This window comes from Haliotis rufescens, unplaced genomic scaffold (genome assembly GCF_023055435.1).
Source record: "Haliotis rufescens isolate VD_foot unplaced genomic scaffold, xgHalRufe1.0.p SCAF_21, whole genome shotgun sequence".
Classification (NCBI taxonomy): Eukaryota; Metazoa; Mollusca; class Gastropoda; order Lepetellida; family Haliotidae; genus Haliotis; species Haliotis rufescens.
This window is the reverse complement of record NW_025963902.1, coordinates 2,955,977-2,983,848: the sequence shown is the minus strand read 5'-3', so window position 1 is coordinate 2,983,848 and position 27,872 is coordinate 2,955,977. Positions and strand designations below refer to the sequence as shown.

The 27,872-nt window shown below is 40.6% G+C and overlaps 2 protein-coding genes across 2 annotated transcripts; one reads left to right on the top strand and one right to left on the bottom strand.

The window, feature by feature from the left end:
- Nucleotides 1-1,565: 1,565 nt before the first annotated feature.
- On the top strand, nt 1,566-22,392 carry LOC124128019. Its single transcript, XM_048401097.1, has 10 exons — nt 1,566-1,722; nt 8,777-9,049; nt 9,525-9,670; nt 12,979-13,117; nt 14,473-14,613; nt 15,936-16,154; nt 17,599-17,733; nt 17,903-18,076; nt 18,389-18,482; nt 20,249-22,392. Exons 1-10 carry the CDS (start codon nt 1,644-1,646, stop codon nt 20,988-20,990), a joined length of 2,142 nt encoding a protein of 713 aa, XP_048257054.1. The 5' UTR covers nt 1,566-1,643; the 3' UTR covers nt 20,991-22,392.
- Nucleotides 22,393-23,953: 1,561 nt separating this feature from the next.
- LOC124128014 lies at nt 23,954-27,357 on the bottom strand. Its single transcript, XM_046491432.2, has 3 exons — nt 27,058-27,357; nt 25,692-26,051; nt 23,954-24,194 (listed from the first exon to the last, which is right to left on the bottom strand). Exons 1-3 carry the CDS (start codon nt 27,299-27,301, stop codon nt 23,989-23,991), a joined length of 810 nt encoding a protein of 269 aa, XP_046347388.2. The 5' UTR covers nt 27,302-27,357; the 3' UTR covers nt 23,954-23,988.
- Between the last annotated feature and the right edge of the window lie 515 nt (nt 27,358-27,872).

The window sequence follows — 27,872 nt, the reverse complement described above, 5'->3', positions numbered from 1 at the left end:
TTGAGATGACGGTCACCACTGACTGACGCATAATCTGCTTGTCCCGCAAACACACGAAGGTCCAACAAACACCTTCTCAATGGACATGGCGTTAAATTAGTTTACCCCTCCCTCAGTGATATTTACTCAGCGGAATATCACCTCGAAAATGGCAGCACGGGTTATATGCAAGCATGAGGCTATCTTTGTATTTCGTCACGGTGGGTTTGTGCAAACTTTGGCGCAGTTGAAATAAGGTGAATTGGGGAAAAACAGAATTTTTATGTCATAAGGTTACCTAAAGTTGTTAATTTAAACAGAATCGTTTTCACGCCCAGTGAGAAAAGTTATCTCATTTAGATTTCAGAATTAATTTATGTGAATACATTTTATCTTCCTTGAATTACTGTTTATATTTTTTCTACATATTTATAATTTTCAGCAAGCTTGCGAAGAATAGTCCCGTCAGTACTGTGAAAACTTGTACGTGAGACCTATTTCGCTCAAGGAGAATTGAAGTTGCCCAATGAAGCACATGTGGTGTCTTCTTGGGCAAATGACTTTTTTCGAAATATGCCTCTGTTCACCAAGCAGTGAATGGGTACCCGGTAGGAAGTGCTGGTGATGGGTCCGTTAACCTTCTAACGCCTCTTGGGCAGCTTAGGGTGGTATACTCCCCAGGGAATGAATATCGAGTGCACACCGATCCACTGACCGGGGTAATAAATTCTGTCAGCGTTTGGATCATGATATCCAGCATCATTATGATGATTATACTACTACTACTACTACTACTACTACTACTACTACTACTACTACTAGAACTACTACTAATAGTGTCCGACTAAACTCAAGCCAAAATAACAAATTCGATTGATTGGCCAGTCGTAAATTTCAGAATGCATACTTTGACCTCGTATTAATTGTTAATTATCCGTTTTAATGAAAGTACTGCATGATTTCTCTTGAATTCGAAGTCGGGCGATGTGCCAATATAAAAAATAGCCTTTATTCTGTCAACCTATTACGCCGTTACATAACGTTTAAAGTAATTCATGACGTTAATATCAATGTAAATATGGCGATGTAAGTATATTTCTCTGTACGCATTGCTCAGTTATAAGTTTTCAGGACCTTTGCGAGGACTACCATGAAGACAATGTCTGCGTCCATGTTTGTTGTCAGCGACATGACGCTATGATGGCAATATGTGCTCTCGTCATTCGGCCATTGTCAAGCACCTGTTCCTTTGTGTGATCACGACCGCCAAGTACCACGCACAAACACCGAGATGAGACTTTACCTTTCTACATAACCAAGACAAACAAACACAAGTCCAACACAAACCCTCAACACAGCTCTCATCACCCCAAAGACACAATCCATCCGTCTTCACAAAAACTGGTCTGGCGTTAATTTGCCTCTGATGATCATTCCGACAAACCCCGCAACATTTCACAACCACGATCCGGATTTCGTTTCGTTGTAAGGAAAAATTCCCTGTTTTATATTTACCATCCTTGCATATACACCCCGGTATAATTGCCACCCCTCAAACAAGAAAACTCTGGAAGCCCCCTGGGTAAACATCCTTACTTTCCTCGACATCTCGTCTGTCCGGCTGTACCTCGCTGACTCGCGGCCATGCACGGCGGAGCGGGAAAATGACCGAAACGAAGGCTTTTTACTTATTACAATATATTCTTATAAGCATCGCCGCGATATGCTGTGTCGCATGTCAAGGTAAGTTTATTCAAAATAAGATTTAATTTGTCCTTTGGGTAATGTAATGAAATGACTCAATGAGTGATAGAAATATATATATCTTTTCGCAATATAAATGATGCTTTACGTATATGATATTCCATACCATGTAAATATGTAGATGTGTTTTGGAGATTCAACTGTTTTCAGCCCTCACGCGAATACCTAATGTCGAAAATACTAAAGCCCACGGAGTTATTGAACTTTGAACATCCAGGATTTGAAACCGTTATAGCTTTAGGGATACAGATACGTGAATAACTTAATGTTTTATCTGAAACTAATGGATACACACGTTTCCGTCATCTTACTGTTAATCATTGTTGAGTCAGTTCTCCGTTGCGGATCGTGGCGAGACATCAATGCCTTAACGGTACTTGGCGTCAATCCCGTTAGTTTCTGTGATCGGTGTGTAGCTAGGAGTTTTCAAAATACAATATACTGCAAATACGTACTTTCTTCTAGTTAGCAGTCGAACAATACCTAATAGCAGACAGTCTAGTATTTAAAGACTTTGATTCTACCGGATGTCTTCGACCTCTTCAGAGACTTCAGAGATGTGTAAAGTCAAATATTACATGCTACACATTTTCGTAGTTTGTGAATACATTAAGGGAATCACATTTATTGAGTTTTCTTACCCATTCTCACATCTATCCACATCAATAGTTTAACTGTCACTTTGCGTGATTTCATTGGGGTATGAACTTTCATTGAGTGAGGACCAAACATTCGAAAGCTCCCACGTTCATTCAATTTGGCCCTCAACCTACGAAGGTTTCACACTCCAGTGAATTCACACAAAGTGGGAGTCAATTCTTAAAAGAATATAGCAAAGTGAAAATACAAAGTGAAAGTCAAGCCTTATAATTTGAACAACCCTATTTTATACCTCAAAGAATGTGTACACAATTTCATTTAGTACTAAATTTCATTCAGCAAAACAGTCTGGTAAATTGAATACCAAGGAGGACTATTCCATTGAGAACAGTTTCATGCCAACAGTCAGACACGTTGACAGAGGGGCGACAGTTGTTAGTCGCCGTATTGTGTGTTATCCAGCACTGGCGGACACGAACAACCAACAGAGTAAATGTCTCTTCTGTGTTCACGGCGGGTAGGCCATGTTTGACGTGTGACGGAAGCAGACAATGGTATAAAGTACAACACCGACAGTTAACAAATAGCCCGAGCCGCCAGTAGTTTGTAGATACATTCACTGATATAATTTAAAAAACCCCAAGTATTCCATCCTGCATAATTAGTTAAGCGCGTAAAATAACGTGACAAATGATTATGTCATGAGCAATATGTATCACATGTGAAATCATTGTTTGAATATATTTCGGTCTGTTTCTTTACATATCTAGTCTGTTCCTGGTTTCCAGAACATTCAACGTTGAATGAAATACACACACGCGGGCACACGCACGCACGCACGCACGCACGCACGCACACATTCGTGTGTTGAACATACCCTTCCTTTCGATGAATATTTACCTTCTATTGTAATGTTCCAGTCCACTCGTTCACAAGAAACAATTTCTTAAATATGATCCTACTGAAAAGCCAGTGTCTGATTTTTTACACTGTATATCTGTTTCTGCAGCTACTCGAGACTGCCTATTCTCTGGCCTGGCGTTGACGTTTCAGGTTAAAACTTGACTTGCCTTTGCATGTATTTGTGACGGGCGCCACAGGTGAGGCAGGATACGCTGATCTTTTCGCGAACACCTGGTTTCATCTCTATTTGTCGATGAAGCATAAACAAACGTTTATGATAATGGAAAGAGCTTGGTCGCCTTTATTTCGGGCACCGACAGAAATGTTTTCAATTTTGTCTACCAACATTTCAATTCTGAAAACAGAGACCTTCATAGGGTGAAGGTCAAACTATACTGAACGTCGGAGCTTGAGAGGACGCCCATACAATGTTTGGTCCTTACTCAATGAAGGTTCATCCTCCAGATTTCACACAAATGAAAGTCAATTCTTGTTATTTTATATTTCTATTTTATACCTCAAGAGATCTGTACACAAGTACACAAGTGAATAAAAGCGCAAAACCCTTTCCATAATAATAGGGAAGGTCCGTAAAAGCAGCTCGATTGTAAGATTCGGACTAAATCATACGCGTTTGTTTTTTCTTCACTATCAAATAGAGATGATACCAGGTGTTCGCGAAAAGGTGAGAGTATCCCGCCCCACCGGTGATTTCATATTTACAACTATAGCCATGCAATAAACAGCTTCTTCGCGACAATAAATACAATGTAGTTCCCCAAAACGTGAGGTGATATGAGCGTGTGTATGATGAAATTGCTGTTTCGTTACAACAAATAGATTTAAATAATATCATCATGAGATGAGAAATGTCGAGTCAGGACTACCTCCGTAAGCCACAGCGACAGCGCGTCGTTGTACATTTACTTAAAGTTTAAAGTACAAGACATCGAAATATCCGAAGTGATTGAGAGATTTCCGACGTTGTCAATGAACCGTTATGCACAAACGCTGAATTCAAAATAAAAGCAAATGCTCAGAAACAACACTTCTGTGTTTATTCGTGCAAGGGAATTGCCAGGAATTTCCATTGGTAAACGTAAGTAGTCCGTCAGTGTTTCCGTACTTTCCAGAATATACTGTGTCGTTCATACGTTGTGAACGCCAGTGTCTTGGTCATGGACCGACCCCTCGACCAATGGCAAAGTCGTAATCGTGTAAACAGCACATTAAACATTATGTGTCTTGGGATATACAAACAAAATTCGTGTTTTAAATTGTGAAGAAACTCGTCACCAACTTCATTTTGATTACACAAATTACAAATTGTATTGATAACGGGGATAGTGTTCTTCCTGACTGGTAGACAAGAAGTTGTGAGAAATTGTAATTTACGTGTCAGAAAGGATGGCACAAACACGACATTTTTCAGGAAGGTAAACGCAATATAAACATAAGATGTTTTCATTCCAACCTATTTACAAAATGACTAAATATTTCAGCCATTTTGCAAATGGACTGAAAACTCTCTCCATTAATTTGACTACATATTTCAGCCATTTTGCAAATGGACTGAAAATCTTTCCATTAATTTGACTAAATATTTCAGCCATTTTGCAAATGGACTGAAAATCTTTCCATTAATTTGACTAAATATTTCAGCCATTTTGCAAATGGACTGAAAAAACTCTCCATTAATTTGACAGATTGACTGAAGATAATTGTTCAGTTCATAATGGCTTAACGAAACCACAGTAGACTAATGCTGTTGGGAGAGGAAGCCAGGTAAAGGTGATCATTGCTGAGCCAATCACGGACTTCACTCTAATCACGCATTGTAATCTCTCTGGTGTTGCAACCACACCCAGAGACTTAATGTACACTAATTGTGTCTACTCGAATGTCTTCATCTCCGTGGTGTTCAAGTGGTGCTAGCAGAATCGGTAGTGGGTTATACAGTGTGTTTTCCTAATGCCCATTTGAAGATGCACTGTAAGTGATATTTGTCCCTCTATTCACGAGGGTGGGAAATTCTTCAAATTTGGTGAGATCAACTTGAGATTTCTTGCGACGCATTATCGTGTCCGCGTTCATAAACCGGTCGTGACTGCCCCCTGCCCCTAGGCCTATACAGACAGGTGTTTGATGACCAGCCACGTGAGGATGAAGGCCACTGTCATGGCGGAAGAATCATGTTAGGCTAACACTTGACGCCCTGAAGACAAACTTCCTCTCACTGAGTGTACTTGTCTAGGTATGTGTTAGAGTCACCAATATATTGACACATTTGGAGTAGGATGGACTTTATCGGGGTTCACAGACGATATAGCATTATTTAGGGTTTCATTTGAATGAAATTGATGCCACTTGTGATGAGATGTCTTTGAATATTCTTAATGTTGGTTTACCGTTTATACATAGTGAAATTTACATCTGATCAAATACAATTTTATATGTTATCTTTTCACCTTTTCGCGATCACCTGGTATCATCACTACTTCACAGTAATTCATAGAAAATTGCCTGTGATTATTTTTGGAATCACAGTTCGCTCTGCTTTTGGCATTTGAATGAAATTGATGCCACTTGTGATGAAATGTGTTTGAATATTCTTAATGTTGGTTTACCTTTTTTATACATCATGAAATTTACATCTGATACAATACAATATTACACGTTATCATTTCACCTTTTCGCGATCACCTGGTATCATCACTACTTCACAGTAATTCATAGAAAATTGCCTGTGATTATTTTGGGGATTACAGTTCACTCTTCATTTGGCAGATATTTTTAGTGGGTGTTTAGAGTTTTGTCGCTTACATGTGGTAGCCTTAAAAACTGCCGGGCAAAACATGATATTTACTTAAAAATTAGATTTGACCAATAAACTACAACCGTTATTAAAACGGTACAAGGCTGCAAACAGTCGCTGACACACTGCAAACGTATGGTCGAAAACACATCTATGATACCCGTATCAAATGCATCATCATCGGACAGCTATTCCTTCTTCGTTTCATATTTAGCCACCATCACGCATGGGCGTATTCCTTCTTTTGCCCGAATGCTTAGCTGGAAGGTTTATTTTCCTTATGATTGATGATATGATATGAGTGATGACATAGGTCAAGAGTTGACACATCTCAACACTTGATGGGTGATGACATAGGTCAAGAGTTGACACATCTGAACTCTTGGTGAGTGAAGACATAGGACAAGAGTGCACACATCTGAACACTTGGTGGGTGATGACATAGGAGAAGAGCGGACACATCTGAACACTTGGTGGGTGATGACATAGGACAAGAGCGGACACATCTGAACACTTGGTGGGTCATGACATAGGACAAGGCGGACACATCTGAACACTTGGTGGGTGATGACATAGGACAAGAGTGCACACATCTGAACACTTGGTGAGTGATGACATAGGACAAGAGCGGACACATCTGAACTCTTGGTGGGTGATGACATAGGACAAGAGTGGACACATCTGAACACTTGATGGGTGATGACATAGGTCAAGAGTTGACACATCTGAACTCTTGGTGAGTGAAGACATAGGACAAGAGTGCACACATCTGAACACTTGGTGGGTGATGACATAGGAGAAGAGCGGACACATCTGAACACTTGGTGGGTGATGACATAGGCCAAGAGCGGACACATCTGAACACTTGGTGGGTCATGACATAGGACAAGGCGGACACATCTGAACACTTGGTGGGTGATGACATAGGACAAGAGTGCACACATCTGAACACTTGGTGAGTGATGACATAGGACAAGAGCGGACACATCTGAACTCTTGGTGGGTGATGACATAGGACAAGAGTGGACACATCTGAACACTTGGTGGGTGATGACATAGGTCAAGAGTGGACACATCTGAACACTTGGTGAGTGATGACACAGGACAAGAGTGGACACATCTGAACACTTGGTGGGTGATGACATAGGACAAGAGCGGACACATCTGAACACTTGGTGAGTGATGACATAGGACAAGAGTGGACACATCTGAACACTTGGTGGGTGATAACATAGGACAAGAGTGGACACATCTGAACACTTGGTGGGTGATGACATAGGTCAAGAGTGGACACATCTGAACACTTGGTGGGTGATGACATAGGACAAGGGCGGACACATATGAACACCTGATGAGAGATGACATAGGTCAAGAGTGCACACATCTGAACACTTGGTGGGTGAAGACATAAGTCAAGAGCGGACACATCTGAACACTTGTTGGGTGATGACATAGGACAAGGGCGGACACATCTGAACACTTGGTGGGTGATGACATAGGACAAGGATGGCCACATCTGAACACTTGGTGAGTGATGACATAGGTCAAGAGCGGACACATCTGAAGACTTGGTGGGTGATGACATAGTACAAGAGCGGACACATCTGAACACTTCGTGAGTGATGACATAGGACAAGAGTGGACACATCTGAAGACTTGGTGAGTGAAGACATAGGTCAAGAGCGGACACATCTGAACACTTGGTGGGTGATGACATAGGACAAGGGCGGACACATCTGAACACTTGGTGGGTGATGACATAGGCCAAGAGCGGACACATCTGAAGACTTGGTGAGTGATGACATAGGACAAGGGCGGACACATCTGAAGACTTGGTGGTCGATGACATAGGACAAGAGCTGACACATCTGAACACTTCGTGAGTGATGACATAGGACAAGAGTGGACACATCTGAACACTTGGTGAGTGATGACACAGGACAAGGGCGGACACATCTGAACACTTGGTGAGTGATGACATAGGACAAGAGTGCACACATCTGAACACTTTATGAGTGATGACATATTGTAAACAGGACAAGATTGGTCACAACAGGAAGATGTTACACGAAAATGACAATGGTCATGGCAATGGGAGCTCAACAATTTGTAACTGTGTCTGCCATTAGTGCAAAGTTCTGTTTGGCACCAATTGCCACGATTGATGGGATGCCAGTGTGTATGTTCATGACAGTGCTTTATACTTTGTACAAATACCTGTCTCTATAAAGCAACACGACGGTATGCAGCTTCACTAACTGCTCACATACAACTGTCATCAATTATCTACTGCTCTGTTATTGTTTCATTAGTCTGCACGATATGATTACTTTTCTTGTATCCAAAGTCTGAATGATAATTACCAAAATATAGTTTTCTTCGACACCCTAAAAAAGAGCTACTGTCCATTCTATAGATGTACACTCAGTCAAAAAGGCAAAGTAGCGAGATTGTCGAGATCGTGGAATCCATTCAAATGTGTCCTTGCTGCCACCAATCCTGGTCCAGTAACACACAAGATGGACAATCCAGGATAAAATCAGATGTGATGTAACTGCCATAACGCGATAGAGAACATGCACGTGTTATGTTCTATATCCACAAGCAATCCACTTCTCACAAGGTTTCCAGTTGTGTGACAACCGAAAGACCCCTCATACACGTGTGATGTGGAATAAAAATGGTCAACATTATCAGTTTATATTTTGTTGTTAGGATCTGCCGACCCATGCGATGATGCAGAAAACGTCATACAGCTTCCGGGTGCGCGGAAGTGCCTGTCCTATCGCAATGACGCCAAACACTGGGTGGAGGCTGCGAGTATATGTGAGCGGGAGGGCGGCACCTTGTACCGGATAGACGAAGGCCAACTCGGGGCAGGGTCGGGGTTGAAGCAGTGCCTCCTCTCTACACCTGACACAGGAGGAAAGCTGGACTTCTGGATCGGCGCTACCAGTGTGTGGAGCCCCCAGTGGACGTGGGTCAATGGTGAGATGTTTTTGCCTTGAACGATATTGGGTAGGAGCTACACGGTGAACTGAAAGGACTGTTTGATTGACGTACTACTTCCCGGATAACAACTTCTGGTTCATTGCATGTAGCAGTATGCTATAAACCAGAATTAATAGGATCCTGAATCTGTTTTACTTTTAGATATACCATTTTGTACTACATGTCTTGCTTTTTAAAGGGGCGGTCGGGTAGCCTAGTGGTTAAAGCCTTCGCTCGTTACGCCGAAGACCCGGGTTTGATTCCCGACATGGGTACAATGTGTGAAGCCCATTTCTAGTGTCCACCGCCGTGATATTGGTGGAATATTGCTAATACGGCGTAAAACCATACTCACTCACTCACTCTTGCTTTTAAACTATTTTTAAGGCGAACGCGAATTTTTTTTATTACGCCTGCTCAGAAATAACGGAGATACATTTGAACTATATTGATGCCAAATTCTGATTTTCAGGATCGTATCTGAACCCGTTGTTGGCGTGCACACAAAACTACTCGGCGTTGACGGTGCCGTCATTTGACGTGTGCAGCAACCACCTCAGCGTGGACTACTGCGTCAGTATATGCAGACAGGAGGGAGCGCCCTTCTCAGTTATAGAGGTCAGTCTAGTTACCTTTAATCGGGTAAAAGTGTTGTTCGACTGCTTTATACTAACCGAGAGCCAGCATATGTATGACAGGGGAGGCTATTAATCCCCCCCCCCCCCCCCCCCCCCCCCCAACCCCGCTCTTGTTCCACTCCCAGTTAAGAATTTGTCAAATATTGAAGACAGAATAATGGAATAATGGAATAGTGGAGCAAAGTTTACTGATTCGCGAGAGCACGATAAGCTGAAACAGCTGGAGAGAAGACCAGCGAGAGTGTAACGTCAACTTTTCCTGCGACGTTACTATATTTTACGTTACATTACGTTACATTACGTCAGCAGTGTCATCCAACACGTGGAACCAGTACACGTCGTATGGCTTTGTGTTAATGTTCTGATTTTGAACCATATTGATAAAAAAATTCTTTATGGCTGATGTAGAACCATATCTATAATAAATTACGTTATTGTTGATGTAGAACTAAATGGATAATATCTTATTTTCTTGCTGATGTAGAACTAAATGGATAATACTTTACTTTATTGTTGATGTAGAACTAAATGGATAATAATTTACTTTATTGCTGATGTAGAACTATATGGATAATACTTTACTTAATTACTGATGTAGAACTAAATGGATAATGATTTATTTTATTGCTGGTGTAGAACTATATGGATAATACTTTACTTTATTGTTGATGTAGAACTATATAGATAATACTTTACTTTATTGTTGATGTAGAACTAAATGGATAATACTTTACTTTGTTACTGATGTAGAACTAAATGGATAATACTTTACTTTATTTCTGATGTAGAACTAAATGGATAATAATTTACTTTATTGCTGATGTAGAACTATATGGATAATATTTTACTTTATTACTGATGTAGAACTAACTGGATAATAATTTATTTTATTGCTGGTGTAGAACTATATGGATAACACTTTACTTTATTGCTGATGTTTAACTATATGGATACTACTTTACGTTATTACTGATGTAGAACTAAATGGATAATACTTTACTTTATTACTGATGTAGAACTAAATGGATAATACTTTACTTTATTGTTGATGTAGAACTAAATGGATAATAATTTACTTTATTGCTGGTGTAGAACTATATGGATAATACTTTACTTTATTTCTGATGTAGAACTAAATGGATAATACTTTACTTTATTACTGATGTAGAACTAACTGGATAATAATTTACTTTATTGCTGGTGTAGAACTATATGGATAATACTTTACTTTATTGTTGATGTAGAACTAAATGGATAATACTTTACTTTATTGCGGGTGTAGAACTATGTGGATACACATTTTCTTTATTGCTGATGTAGAACTAACTGGATAATAATTTACTTTATTGCTGGTGTAGAACTATATGGATAATACTTTACTTTATTGTTGATGTAGAACTAAATGGATAATACTTTACTTTATTACTGATGTAGAACTATATGGATAATACTTTACTTTATTGTTGATGTAGAACTAAATGGATAATTCTTGACTTTATTGCTGGTGTTTAACTATATGGATAATATTTTACTTTATTGTTGATGTAGAACTAACTGGATAATAATTTACTTTATTGCTGATGTAGAACTAACTGGACAATAATTTACTTTATTGTTGATGTAGAACTATATGGATAATACTTTACTTTATTGTTGATGTAGAACTAAATGGATAATACTTTACTTTATTGTTGATGTAGAACTAACTGGATAATACTTTACTTTATTGTTGATGTAGAACTAAATGGAAAATACTTTACTTTATTGCTGATGTAGAACTAACTGGATAATACTTTACTTTATTGCTGGTGTAGAACTAAATGGATAATACTTTACTTTATTGTTGATGTAGAACTATATGGATAATACTTTACTTTATTGCTGGTGTAGAACTATATGGATAATACTTTACTTTATTGTTGATGTAGAACTAAATGGATAATACTTTACTTTATTGTTGATGTAGAACTAAATGGATAATACTTTACTTTATTGTTGGTGTAGAACTATATAGATAATACTTTACTTTATTGCGGGTGTAGAACTATATGGATAATACTTTACTTTATTGTTGATGTAGAACTAAATGGATAATACTTTACTTTATTGCGGGTGTAGAACTATGTGGATACACATTTTCTTTATTGCTGATGTAGAACTAACTGGATAATAATTTACTTTATTGCTGGTGTAGAACTATATGGATAATACTTTACTTTATTGTTGATGTAGAACTAAATGGATAATACTTTACTTTATTACTGATGTAGAACTATATGGATAATACTTTACTTTATTGTTGATGTAGAACTAAATGGATAATTCTTGACTTTATTGCTGGTGTTTAACTATATGGATAATATTTTACTTTATTGTTGATGTAGAACTAACTGGATAATAATTTACTTTATTGCTGATGTAGAACTAACTGGACAATAATTTACTTTATTGTTGATGTAGAACTATATGGATAATACTTTACTTTATTGTTGATGTAGAACTAAATGGATAATACTTTACTTTATTGTTGATGTAGAACTAACTGGATAATACTTTACTTTATTGTTGATGTAGAACTAAATGGAAAATACTTTACTTTATTGCTGATGTAGAACTAACTGGATAATACTTTACTTTATTGCTGGTGTAGAACTAAATGGATAATACTTTACTTTATTGTTGATGTAGAACTATATGGATAATACTTTACTTTATTGCTGGTGTAGAACTATATGGATAATACTTTACTTTATTGTTGATGTAGAACTAAATGGATAATACTTTACTTTATTGTTGATGTAGAACTAAATGGATAATACTTTACTTTATTGTTGATGTAGAACTAAATGGATAATACTTTACTTTATTGCTGATGTAGAACTAACTGGATAATAATTTACTTTGTTGCTGGTGTAGAACTATATAGATAATACTTTACTTTATTGCTGATGTTTAACTATATTGATAATACTTTACGTTATTGCTGGTGTAGAACTATGTGCATACACATTTTCTTTATAACTGATGTAGAACTATATGGATAATACTTTACTTTATTACTAATGTAAAACTATATAGATAATAATTTACTTTTTGGCTGATGTCGAACCATATAGATAATAATTTACTTTATTGCTGATGTAGAACTATATAGATAATAATTTACTTTATTGCTGATGTCGAACTATATACATAATATTGCTGATGTCGAACTATATAGATAATATTTTACTTTATGGCTGATGTAGAACTATATATGGATAAAAAAATACATTTTTGCTGATGTAGCACAAGAAGGGGAGAAAACACCCATGTTGCTGGTGTAGCTATCAGTTCGATGCCCGCGTCATCGGCGACTGTCCCAACAGGAACTACACCCGGGGGCCTTCAGAATGGCTGTCAGTATTCTCATCTTTCCCGAGGTTCGGTAAGTTTATTCTATCAGTGTTTCTTATATTACATGGTTGGTTTGTTTGTTGTTTAACGCCGCACTATTTCAGCTATGCGAAGGCGGCTTGTAAAGTATCAAATCTGGACAAGACAATCCAGTGATTGATATTATGAGCAACGATCAACGCCGCCGAGGTGCGATGACATGCAATCAACGAAGTCACCGAGCCTGACCACCCGATCCTTGAGTCGACTCTCACGGCCAGCAGCTGTTGCTGGGGAGTAATTCCCGGTATCCCCATTGGGATTATACCACACTGTGACACACTGACAGCGACACACTGACAGTGACACACTGACAGCGACACACTGACACTCCTTGGAACTCTTGCATAAGCTTTTGTTATGGTAATCATATTACAAAGTAAGTGATTGTTAAAGTGAGGGTGTGAATGTCAGCAATATCCTAGCTATATCACGCCGGCCCGTGAATAGATCAATAGACAAACCAGTGCCAAGAACAACGACCCATGTTGGCCATCTTTAGTTAACTGACTATATAAGTCAAGTTTCCACCCTTGTCGAACTAGGCAAGTATTATGGAGTAACGTTTTGGCTGGACTAACGAGTCATAGTCCAATCACAATCGCGCAACGAAATCGAAATCCGGTTCGTAAACTGTCATGCAGATGTCGGTCGATTGCAGGTTTTGCAAAGCATGTGCACCGCTTTGTTGTCAACAGCTATTTTCCAAATCTTTCCATGTTTTTAATCAAGGTGCTGATGTGATTTGATGCACTTTGCGATGTAAGACCCGTTTTATCACAATATGGATCTTGATTATCGATCAGATCGTCTTGGCTGGGCGCCGCCGTTTTCTTTGAAGCAAATGAAAGTGATACGAGAGGGGAGAGGCTTAGAAGGGACATAACTCATAACAGCCACTGGTGGCGCTACGATCGAGCCCAGGAATACCAGCCTTTTTCGGCAAGGATGAAAACTGGACTTTCAGAGTCAGTTAACTCTCTTGCCTCGGGAAGATGCATATTGGCACGATGACACACGTTCAATTCTATGTCACAGAGAATGACCCCCCGATTTCAGATTTAGTGGCCTTTTTACGGGAACGACTCGAATTCCAACAAGGACTCGAATTCCCACAATGGTTATTTTTATAAAGGGAATCACTGTATATATATCGTACACCTGTCTTCGGGTATAGGGCAGGTATTTTTGGCGTTTTAGTCTGTGACAATTGAAGTCCTTCCGTTAGCAGAAAAACCTGATGTCAAACATAGAATTTAATGTATAGTTTGTTGGCATTGCAGCAAGTTATCGGATCAGATGTTTAAGATAATGTCAGTGACAGATCAAAGTTATTTTTTTCAACAGGTACAGCTATTGTGTTAAAGAGTTCAGAAGCGTTGTCTCAGACGGAAACGTTGTGTGCCCGCGTCAACCTCGACACAACGACGATCCGGGAGCTGTCTAGCCAGTCCTGCTTCACTCGGAACTACTACCTGTGTAACCTAGGTCAGTGTCGACGCTGTTGCTACTACTACAATCAACTCTGTTTGAGCAGTCATCTTTGATGACTGTTAACACTTGCCACAGTATTCTGTCATTGTGTCAGTATTTTATGTCTTAAGTTGCACTCAGAAGCCGCAGAGTTACTAACGACATGGCTGACTTATGACTTTCAACAGTCTTATTCTTTAAAACCTCAAACGAGGAGGGAGCACGGGTGGCCCAGTCGTCTAAGGCGCCGCGATTCGCTGTGCAGAGTTGCGTCCCTTGGGCACGCCAGAAACCTATGATTGTGGGTTCGCCCCGATTATGTTTCTAGGTTTGTCAGCACCATACCCGTGCTCGTGGGTTTCGCCGAAGTAGTAAACGTCCGAGACCTGCATCACTGCGGGCTTTCCTCCCACATCAAGCTGACACGTCGTGATATAACTGGAATAATGTTAAAAGCGGCGTTAAACCCAACTCACTCACTCACTCAAACGAGGAATATCAACCACGTCACGCCTATTTTCATTGTTCTTCCATAACCTTTTTCCGCTTGTAAATATTTAACGTTTCAAAGAAGAGTTAACTAAAAAAATACCCTGAAAATTTATCTGTCAGTAACGTACGGAAGCGTAGTAGGGCCACGGTGAAACTTTTTTTGTCTAAGTATCTCCTACGTAGGAGATAGTTATTCTAGTCCATACTAAGTCATACGTAGGAGATAGTAATTCTAGGCCATACTAAGTCCTACGTAGGAGATACTAAGTCCTACGTATGAGATACTAAGTCCTACTTATGAGATACTAAGTCCTACGTAGAAGATAATAAGTCCTACGTAGGAGATACTTAGACAAAAAACAATTTCACCGTGGCCCTACTACGCTTCCGTAGTAATGTCCATATTATGCTTAAATATTGATTGGTACATTTATTGGAACCATGTATGTAAGAGGGTTTGATTGTTTGTTTGTTGTTTAACGCCGCACTCAGCAATATTCCATCTGTATGACGGCGGTCTGCAAATAATCTAGTCTGTACCAGACAATCCAGTGTGCATCGATACACGCAATTGGGATACGATGACATACATCAACGATGACTCGAACCCGATCTCGTTAGTCGCCTCTTGCGACAAGCATGGGTTGCTGAAGACCTATTCAAATCCGGATCTTCACGGGGGAGACAAGCATGGGTTGCTGAAAATATATATTCTAATCCGAATCTCCATGGGTCGTATGTAGGAGAGAGTGCACCCAGTAAAAACATAGTCATTTTCTTAGAATTATTTTGAACCGAAATACATCTCAATCTCCATCTATTTTAATACGTTCCTACGTTTTCAGGAAACAAGACCGACTGTACACTGACACTGGGAGGTCAGTGTGTGTTTGTTGGTCAGACATGGGTCACGTGGTTTGCTGCGCGTGCAGATTGCCGCCGTCGAGGGGGTGACCTCTTGATTGTGGGCGAGCTTGTGGACATGTATGAGATCATCCCTTACATCAAGCTGAAGAAGAACTACTGGATTGGGGCCTTCAACCACGTCTGGGACTTCCAGCCAGGTACTTCGCCCTGATAACGTTTCTAGGTTTGTCAGCACCAAACCGTGCTCGTGGGTTTCCCATCTGCCCCCCCCCCCCCCCCCCCCCACACACACACACCACCACCACCACACACACACACGTTAAGCTGACACGCCCTAATGAGACTGGAATACTGTTCCAAAGATGTCGAACTTTCTGTTTTTGAATAATAAATACAATTCACTCACACTCTCAATCACTCCAGCCAGGTAATGTTATGTGATCATAACAACCCCTGGTTTTACTACTAAAACATGGCAGGATATGTATGTATGTATGTATGTATGTATGTATGTATGTTTGTATGTTTGTGTGTGTGTGTGTGTGTGTGTGTGTGTGTGTGTGTGTGTGTGTGTGTGTGTGTGTGTGTGTGTGTGTGTGTGTGTGTGTGTGTGTGTTGGTTTGTTGTTTAACGCCGCACTCAGCAGTATTCCAGCTATATGACGGCGTTCTGTAAGTAATCGAGTCTGGACAAGACAATCCAGTGATTAACATCATGAGCATCGATCCACGCAATCGGGATACGATGACATGCATCAACCAAGTCAGCGAGCCTGACCACCCGATCCCGTATCCATATCTATATCTATATACACACACATATATTGCATGTTATTCCGTGGCATTTGATCGCCTAACCAAGCAATTATCTTTGCGTTTATGAAATTGATTACGCCACGCCCACTATCGGTCCACTGTTTCTTGATTGGGTGATAACAATTCGCGGGACTTGTGTTGCAGTTTTGCGCTGAATGATTTCGCACTGTTGTCTACAGTTTTTGTGTTAGTGATTTAATAAGACGTTTCCGAATTATTATTGATGACGAATTCGTTTATAAGAATTAATGTCAAAATGTTTTTTTGCGTTTATGGAGTGATAAACATCAAAACAGGTGTGCACAGTTTGCGTAAATATACACACGGTTTTTAAGTTTATACCTCCAAACGCAAACAATAATAAAGTGTCAAATCTTAATTAAAAGCAGTGATCATCCTTAAAACACCACCACGTGTGAGTATCACTTCTAAATGCCAAACCCGTGAAGATCCGGGGTAGAATAGGTCTTCAGCAACCCAAGCTTGCCGTAAAAGGCGTCTATGCTTGTCGTAAGAGGCGACTAACGGGATCGGGTGGTCAGGCTCGCTGACTTAGTTGATGCATGTCATCGTATCCCAATTGCGTGGATCGATGCTCATGATGTCAATGACTGGATTGTCTGTTCCAGACTCGATTATTTACAGACCGCCGTCATATAGCTGGAATATAGCTTAGTGTGGCGTTAAACAAGAAACAAACAAAGAATTGTAAATGCCAGCAGCTACATAATCGCACTCACTGCTTCCATCAACACGTGGATGTGACGTGTAAACATACAGGCGAAACCCTCATTCATTTACTGACTCTTTCTTTTTCTTCTTGTAGGTAGTGACGTGTTCCGGCGCGTCAACAACTACGTGGCCCAGGAGACGTCATGCGGCCATCTCTACAACGAAGGCAACACCTGGTTGTGGTCGGACACAAGCTGTGACTCAAGGAAGCCGTTTTATTGCCAGTTCGGTTGGTGCCTGTCTCCTATTTGCTAGAATTAAGAAATAAACGACGTACAATAAAACAACGCAGGGAAAATAAACCATCTTAGCTGGTGTGTACAAACAAAACAACCAACCTCACACCTGCATTATAAATATATATGCATATATATGTGTTGTTTCTCGACGTCCTTCAGATAGCGTCAAGTACGCCAACGTTCCGGCATCTGACAACGACTACATCTGCCCTTGGGATATCAACCCCCCAACCCCCGTCATCCCGACAGACCTGCCCCTCACCAGCAGTGTCGTCTACAGCAACGTCTCCACCACGCCGACGCAGCCAGGCGCAATCGTCGGTGACGATTCAAGTAGGTCATGTGGAAATCAGTATTTAGTGTGATGTAAATGTGTGTGCGCAGTGTGTGTGCGTGTCTGTGCGGTGTGAGTGTGTAGTGCATGTATGCGTGCGTGCGTGTGTGTGTGTGTGTGTGCGTGCGCGTGCGTGCGCGTGCGTGTGTGTGTGTTACTGGGACATGATATTTTGGTTGAGGTTTATACGAATATCCACCACGTTTACCGAAGAATGTTATTTTTGGGGTATTAATTTGTATATTTTATGGCGCTACATTTTCCAAACAATGCCAGTCCCTGATTTTGAGAGTTGTTTCGTTCTGCCCCAGGCTCGTTCCCCCTGGCCGCAGTGATCGCAGCTTGTGTTGCGGGGTTCCTCATGCTGCTCTGTGTCCTGCTCTCGGCCTTCTTCGTCAGACGCAGGTAATGTATGTGTGAGGAATGAGTCGTGGTTTAACACAATTCTGGTCAGTTTTCTTCTTATATCCCAGACGTCTAAGGCGCCGCATTTCGCTGCGCAGAGTGACGTCCCTTGGACACGCTAGAAACCTATGATCGTGGGTTCGAATTCCGGTTCGCCCCGATTATATTTCTACGTTTGTTCGCACAATGCCTGTGCTCGTGGGTTTCACCGAAGTGGTAAACGTCTGAGACCTGCATCACTTCGGGCTTTATCCCACATTAAGCTGACACGCCGTGATATGACTGGAATAATGTTATATGCGGCGTTAAACCCAACACACTCACTCACTCACGCTTATATTCAAGTGTATCAGGTTAGTAATACAGAGAAAAGGTATACATATATATATATTCACAGAAGCCTAGACATTCATTAGTAAAGGACACGCAAGCCACTGCTTACATAATTTGATATTTTAGAAGATGTGTATAGCTACTCAACATAAGAGCTACATACATGTCTACTGTTGGATATTTACAATAGTAATGTGCAAGAAAAGCCAAACGGGCGCCAAAACGAAGACCTTTTCCGTGAGTTTGCTCGCCTACGGGTGTACTTACTATACGTTTAAAGATCCACGATTCGACTTCATTTGAAAAAGGGGGTGACTGGCATGTTGATGTTGTGAGAATATTCCATCATCGTGTAGGGGCGGTCGGGTAGCCTAGTGGTTAAAGCTTTCGCTCGTCACGCCGAAGATCCGGGTTCGATTCCCGACATGGGTACAATGTGTGAAGCCCATTTCTGGTGTCCCCCGCCGTGAAATTGCTGGAATATTTCTAAAAGCGGTGTAAAACCATACTCACTCACTCACTCAGTCATCGTGGCATGAGGTCATCTTTTTCGAAATACTGCAAATGTCGTTAACCCGGACGATAGGGTTCCGGAAAAGCGTCCGAATTAACAAATATCCGGATTAACTAATCGTGGATGCGTCGCGATTTCCGTTGTACATACCAACACGACCACAACACGATCGTTCGGAAGATCGGGTTTCCAGATTAACGGGGTCCAAACTAACGTACTTTCTATGTACCTCCTATATACACAGTAATACCGTGCGAGTGAGAAAGTGATTATCCATATCAGTAGGAGAGCCGGGGGTTACAACAGATAAGTTTGGAATAAGGGTCGTATCGAAAGTACCCAGAGAAACACTTGAAATAAATAAATATACCAGTTTCTAGGTTTTAGTATCCTGTCACAGAGCTGATACCATAAGGATCTCCAAAATGTACTTGGAACGGGGGGAAGTTTTCCGCGCACCGTTAGACCAGCTTAAATGTATGCGCGTGTCGTTCTGTTTTCAGTATTTGTCCCATTGGCCCACATGGCCTTTCATTGTCTGTAAGGAGATTACTTCCCAGGGTCTGCTCTTTTCGTAGTTACCATAATGTTTTGGATTTTCGATATTGGTCTTGAAGTATAATGGGTCAAGGATAGACCGTTAAATATCACACCAACAAAGGCTCTTTACAACTTAACATGTCTATAACATTTTTAGTTTGGTGTTTTTTTTAAAAGTGTTTCTTTTGAATGGAAATTTCAAAAAGGAATCGCGTGGTCAGCCCCTAATGGATTATGGTAGGAAATTACGTATGAACCCGGTTTGGACGTGCAGAGGATATTTTCTACAAACACGTTCCCAGTTTTATAACTGTAATCAATACCAACACTGAATTATGAACATTATGATGTTATTTATGTCACTGTTTTTCTTCTTTAGACAATGGCTCTCCAAAAAATTCAGCCGAAAGTCCGACCGTGTGTTTGGTGGTCACCGTTTACCCAGACGTTTCTACCATCGGTGGAGTAACGCCTACAACTACTACCCCGACCAACTCTCCGACGGCGGATGGGAGTCCGTCTCTACACACCACACCGGGGTCTTGAGTGACATGAGCGTCGTCTCTGCGCCCTCCCCGGGAGGCTATGTGAGGGAAGGGTACGAAAACCGTGGCCTCACAAGGGCGTACACTCTTGCCTCTCCAGCCGACCTGGATGCTCTTTATGCTAATATTAACAATAAAGGAGGAATAATCAGACGCTCTAACACCAAGGCAAGCGGTCACAGCTTCACGACAGTCGGACATGCTTTAGGGAGTGGAATAGCGGCTACTTCCGGTATAGGCGGAAGTGGCACAGATATTCGTTTGCAGCAGGATCTGGACAAGACGCTAACCTCTATCCACCATACAGGGTCGCCAACCTCCAAGGAGTATATGACATTGGCAGCACATATGAACATTTTGGAGGATCTAGGATCTACAAGATCTGCTACCCGTACCCGACCAGAAGTTGCCTTGGTAACTAATGATGTTGACCTCAATTTTACTGTTAACCGTGCTATTACCAAGAACAGAACCGGCAGTGAGCATTCGAGCGAACGCACCATAGAAGAGATTGAACTACCTGTCGGGACGACTGTTGAAATACCAACAAATTCGTCCGACTTTGTTCATTTTTGAGTATATTGAGAAAATGTAATCATCATGGAATAGGACGTTAAGGTGTAGGTGACAAGAAATATAACAATTTATCTGCGAAAACTTGGAACAATTTCCTATATCATTCAATAATTGGAATTGTTTCTTTTATCGCCGTACAGATATATGATAGTAGGTACATGCGAGTACCATACGGTAAAAGGAAATATATCATGCTCAAAGCAAAGCACAGCTTTGTGATCTTGCACAACCCAAGTATATCCACATCCACATCCACACCAGCTTACACATAACATACTGTCGACAGTACGGATCATGAGTAATCTGTTCGGTTGTAATTTAGTAATATGGAAGCCCAACGATATTATCGTTTCGTTCAGTAACTAAAACTACTAGTGATGTGTGTTAAATGTCGGAGACGATACTCCTCTCCAGACTTATCCTTAAAATATATATTGTTGAACAATGTCGGTCATTAATAGTGTTTGATGTGTATGTCAAATATGAATAAAAACATTATCTGCAATAGTACAACAGGTCACCGACACGAAGGAAACGGCAAACTTTGTTCCTCTGACGAAATAGTCCAGTATGTCATTTCTGGGAACATAATGGGTAGACACATTGTACCCGTATTGGGAGTAGAACTCGTGGCTCCAGCGTGACGAGCCAACTATTCAACCACTAGGCTACCCCGGCGTCACCGCTAATATGACGTAAAGAACTTACTACATGTATTTATTTGGTAAGCCATGGGACACTGCTGTTAACGGAGACATCTTCAGTGTCCAGCGATGGTTGTATTACTATGTACATGTATATATTTGTATGCAACTTGATAATGTCCACAGTATGTCAAAACTAAACGGAATCTTATTCATTACCAATTTAAACTTTAAGCCCGTTTGCAGCTTGGAAACATCAGTATATCTATGATTCACCGTTATTCGTTTTTCAAACGTTAACAAAACTATCCCTAGTAAATTAGAAAAATAAATATAATACCTTAGTGTCTGAACATGAATATGTTTTGAGGAGAAATAAAACAAGATGAAGGTTGAAAATGTTTCGTATTCGTACAAAATCACAATTTATTATTCATAATTTATAAAAACAAGCTGTGATTTTATGTAGCCAGCTGTGCCTTCTTTGCCATGTAGAAGTAGGAATAATACCAAATGGGACATTAATAAATTACTTTTTGTGTTATTTTGTAAAGATTTAACTCTATTTATACATGCAGTACCTAATCAGCATACATTTACCAAGATTAATATATCCGGGACAATGTACACTGGTATCCTGTAAATAGGTGAGGTGAGGTGAGGTGAAATGGGGTTTAACGTCGCGTCCAAGATTATTGCACTTATATAGCGACGTGCATGTACGCGTGTGTGTGTTTGTGTGGCTGCTTGTACTAGTCCGGACTGATGTCGATTTATAGTGCTAGCCCACTGAGATACCATGCCGCGGTTTAACATGAATACCCCACTCAGACACAGTATACTGACTCCGAGCCGACCAGACCTTGCTTTAGCCCCTTAACGCCGAGCGCCAGACAGGGTAACAACAAGTACCATCTTTTAACGTCTTTTGGTATGACGCGGTTGGGGATCGAACCCCGGACCTTCCGGGCGGACGCTCTACCATTAGACCACGGAGGCGGTCGTATCCTGTAAATAATGGAAGTAGTTAATGTGAATTTGTTTTACCGTTACCGCCGTGTATCATGAAGCCTTAATTTACCCATCTTATATGTTATGTTGCTCAGGCTTTGATGCGTTGATCAACACCCTGTGTATTTATACACACATGGGTTTGACACCATACCATGATGTGGCCTTCGTTTTTAGAAACTATTCCTGATAATCACCACCTTTGTGTTCATGTAGTTAATGCGTTTGTTTGTCGTTGTAAATGCTCTGTAGTGATGTATATTTTCCAATAAATACTTATACGTTCTGAGACCATACGTTGTGTAATTGAATTATAAAACAAATCCTGAAGGAAAACAGCTGTTGTGAATGAAAATCTCACAACCTCAAGGGACAACCATTTAATCAGCGTAACCACTGGGCCCCTCAAACCGGAAGCTGTGTGTGCAGTGGTAGATCTAGACAACGGGAATAAATAATTGGTCAAATTGTCTCTGATAACTGAGTGAGCGAGTGTTGTATTTTGCCCGATTTGTGTGTAATGCAGTGATATTCCCGCAAGGGAATCAAATATGGGCTTCACAACTTGTACCCATGTGGACAATCGAACCCCGGCCTTCGGCGTGACGAAATTTGACGTGAAGCTTGATTTTGTTAAATTGCCATAAACGACATTGATTTCTTCTTTGAGAGGCATTTAGAAGCTGGCGTACACAGTAAGGATAAGATATATGGATGAACAACTTCTTTATTACAATTAGGAGCGACGTTTTGGTGCAGGTTCTACCACCGTTATCAAGCAAGTGATCTACAGAGTATGGTTGACAAGTATATATACAGGAAAGGAGGTAGTGTTTACACAGTTGAGTAGGTTTAAGATGCAGTTACACTGCTGGAGTGGAGAAGCATGTTATGTACACAGAAGGGTCAAACATATTGGCCGGTGAAGCCTGAAGCCTGAAGCATTGATTTCTAAGATTGTTTATACATTCACGGGGGCGGAGGGGTAGCCTAGTGGTTAAAGTGTTCGCCCGTCATGCCGAAGGCCCGGGTTCGATTCCCCGCATGGGCACAATGTGTGAAGCCTATGATTGGTGTCTCCCGCGGTGATATTGCCGGAACATTGATCAAGGTGGCGTCAAACCAACTCACTTACTGAGTATTGTCTTGTCTTGACTGACAGAAACGGAACTCTTCAAGAATTTAATGTTTCAAGGTCTGTACATTTTTCCATTAAAACTATTCAAGTTTTCGTTTGCTTGAATGGCAATTACTTAAACCTAATTGAATTATTTTATTCAAAATTATTATAAGGAAAAGGTAAGAATGTATCTATTTTGACTTTATTTCCTGACTGGAGCTGTTCATTTGGCGGGACTCAGCAGGTGCCCCGAGAACGTAGACATACCATTCCCAAAGAGAATATCGTGTGGATTATCTGAGGAGTGGCGAACCCACACCTCATCCCCAACCTTCAAGTCGACGATGGCCTGGGCGGAGGAGGGTTTGGCCTCAGAGCCAGGCTGGACGTACCCTAGACCATTAGCAGGTATCCCTGTTGATGCTTGCCCTGCCAATGTAACCAAAACATTACAGTCATAAAATGCCTGGCAAATGTACACACTGAAAATTGGATTTGACCCAAAAAATACAAAGTTTATCATAGCGTTACTAGGCTGAAATCGGTCCCCGAAACACTGCAAACAAGGCCAAAAACACAACTATAATACCTGTATCAAATACATCGTCATCGAATAAACATTTCTTCTTTGTTTCAATATTACCACAAAACACGGGTATATGCTTTCTTTTGCCCGGCAGTTTATGAGTTTCCAATAATCGTCGCGCTTTCTGAAATATAATTCGACAGTTGTAAATTCTCGACACCGCGTGGTCCCAAGTATCCAGTGATTTATCTGGGTTTTGTTTGTTTGTTTGTTTGTTGTTTAACGCCATACTCAACTATATGACGGATGTCTGTAAATAATCGAGTCTGGACCAGACAATCAAGTGATTGACATCGATCTACGCAATTGGGATACGATAACATGCATCAGCCAAGTCAGCGAGCCTGACCACCCGATCCCGTTAGTTGCCAATATCAGTGATCGAAGGTACCTGGTACGCTGTACTGCTAACTAAACGGCGAAACGACGACTAACCTTAACCTTAAGGTACCCAAAACTTTTTTTCTGTCGTAGGGCAATCTCATTAAAATCAGATCTTAGAACGACCTTTCATCCGACCAATCAGAGCGTCGCTTACCAGATCATGAAAGTGACAGTCGGAATGTGATTTCTAATCATGCAGCATCGACAACTTTAAAACGGGGTATTCCGAATGATATTTACGGGCTTAACGGCTGAATCTATACAATCTAGACCATATATTAGCCATTCGAGAATGTTCTTTTGTTCAGGTTTCAATTTTTTAAGCGAGAATTTGTCAAAATATGTTTCGAAGCGTAGTGCCGTAAAGCACGAGAAAGCTGCCTTCTGATTGGCTAATGTCGACTTCTTGTCAGTAATTCCATTGGTCGGTCAGAGTTCAAGAAAGGTCGGTCTGACGTGACCCGTAATGGGATGTCCTCAGAACTTTGTTTAGCGGCAGCGAGAACTAAGATCTGATTTTAATAGGGGCGGTCGGGTAGCCTAGTGGTTAAAGCGTTCGCTCGTCACGCCGAAGACCCGGGTTCGAATCCCGACATGGGTACAATGTGTGAAGCCCATTTCTGGTGTCCCCCGCCGTGATATTGCTGGAATATTGCTAAAATCGGCGTAAAACCAAACTCACTCACTCTGATTTTAATGAGATCGGGTCGTAGGGTACACTATGCCTTGTGAACGTTATTAAGAGTTGATATAATGAAACACTCTGGCGGGTCCGTATTTGGTACACTGTACCGCTTTGGAAAAGTGGATAGACTACATCATTTTGACGGTAGGTACCCTGTTATGCAGTGACAAATGATGGCATATGATGAGTACTGGCAACAGGGTACCCTTCATTTTGTAGGTCTTTCATCACTGTCATGGCAAGGTAAACTGTGCTAGATTGTGCTACTCACCTAAATATGATGGTGTGGTGGATAGTTGTCTTTTCGCTCTACTGTTATATACTTCAGCATCGAATTCTCCCCCATCTTCATCCTCAACACTTCGCCCAAATCTTGATCTGGAGGAGAAAACTCTCCCGATCTGTAATCCGTTGTTGACGATCTCAAGTTGGATTCCTCCATATGACCCGATTGAAAGAGAGAGCTGGTATGTCCCAGCCTGAGGGCAACGAAACACGCCCAACCTTGCGTCATATCCGTTCCCTTTGTTCAATATGACGTCATCGAAGCGGATAATTTGGCCTTTGCCAAGACCAGAGAGATTCTGAGAGATGCGAGCATTAAAAGCCACAAAAGCCACATGATTCGTACCTTTACGAAGAAAAAGATTGGAATTATCATGAGTTTATATATTGTGAGAAAGTGACTTTTTAATCATTGGATTATCATATATTCTTTAATTCATAACTATACATTTTGCCTTTCGTGACCAGATTAGAACTACTAAAAATAGAGTATAAAACAGTATATAGATAAAGGAGATTAAGTCATAACAGGTGACCCACTTCATAATAGGGTTTTTTAAGTGTTAGAATATATTCAGTAAAATACATGTTAAAAAAACATTGTTATTTCAAATATGTATATGTGTACATACTAAAATATTATCTATACATAGACATGTGTACATAAATAATGGTTTTTACCATGTAAACATTTGATATTCTGCCATACAGTACATTTATAACATATGCCAAGGTGAGTGGTTAGACTTACGCTTAGTCTCCTAAAATATATGATTGTCATAAAACAAGCAACTCCATTTAAGTTTGAAAGGAGTCCCAGTCGGATTGGAGATTCAGAAACTGTTGAAAATCTAGACTTGCTTCAGTTAGACTATAGCATTACAGTAAGGGCTGGGCGGGAATGGAATGATATGGTTCAGGGACTTCCCTTTTACCTAGCAGTTAGCGTCAACATTCTCCGTAAGGGGTCCGACCCGTGAAGATCCGGGTTAGAATAGGTCTTCAGCAACCAATGCTTGCCGTAAAAGGTGACTATGCTTGTCGTAAAAGGCGACTAACGGGATCGGGTGGTCAGGCTCGCTGACTTGGTTGATGCATGTCATCGTATCCCAATTGCGTGGATCGATGCTCATGTTGTCAATCACTGGATTGTCTGGTCCAGACTCGATTACTTACAGACCGCCGTCATATAGCTGGAATATTGCTGAGTGAGGCGTTAAACAACAAACCAACCAACAAACCAACCCAACAGAGAGCCATACTGGTATCATTGCTATTTGATAGTGATTCATAAACACATGCTCCGTAATTAAACAGAAATTATTTCATGTGTATTACACAGTGTACCGTACCTGTTCCGGAAGGGTTTGTGGGTAGGTTGGCAAACTGATACTGTAGATTGTTTAGCATAGATTTTATACCAAGTACATCGGTGTTGAGTTGCATGATGAAGCCGTCCCGATCGTGGTCGGTCTGAAACATCGTGACCGGCACAGGAGTACTACCCGTTATTGGTGTGGGGGACATCTGATCACCAATAGCATCGCCAACAGCAGAAAGAAGTACCACGACAACGAGCTGCGTAAGGCCTCCCATTCTGGGACAGATCTATGGCGAGTATGTCATATGATCTATTTACACACTGGTAGAGAAACAGATATGACGCCTCTGATAAGAGCTGAGCCACAACGTGAACACCCAGCTTGCCTGTTCTCATGGCATTTTAGAAAATATTGGAATGAATTATATTTGACATTTGATTATGATAATCATAACCATTTCAATGTCCTGTGTTAAATATGCAATTGTTTTGTTCAAACTCACCTTGATCATACAAATAGATCGCATATAACAGTATTACCGAACAGTGGTGGGGAGGATTGAGGTCGTTATCGTACATTATTGTATAATTATATGTATATATAATCGCATTTGAATTTCATTTCTATGGTTGTCCAGAAGAGGATTAATTACTAGAATGAACTTAGTTTTCTTATATATTTGAGAAATACTCTGTGTGTTTTGTACTTAATTGTAATATATCCTATTGACGATTTTCATCATAATTGTTCATATTTAACCTAATGGAATCATATTTCAATTGGTAAAGTAGGTAGTAATATACACAATGGAATAATTATAACGTAATAAACTTACACAAATATAT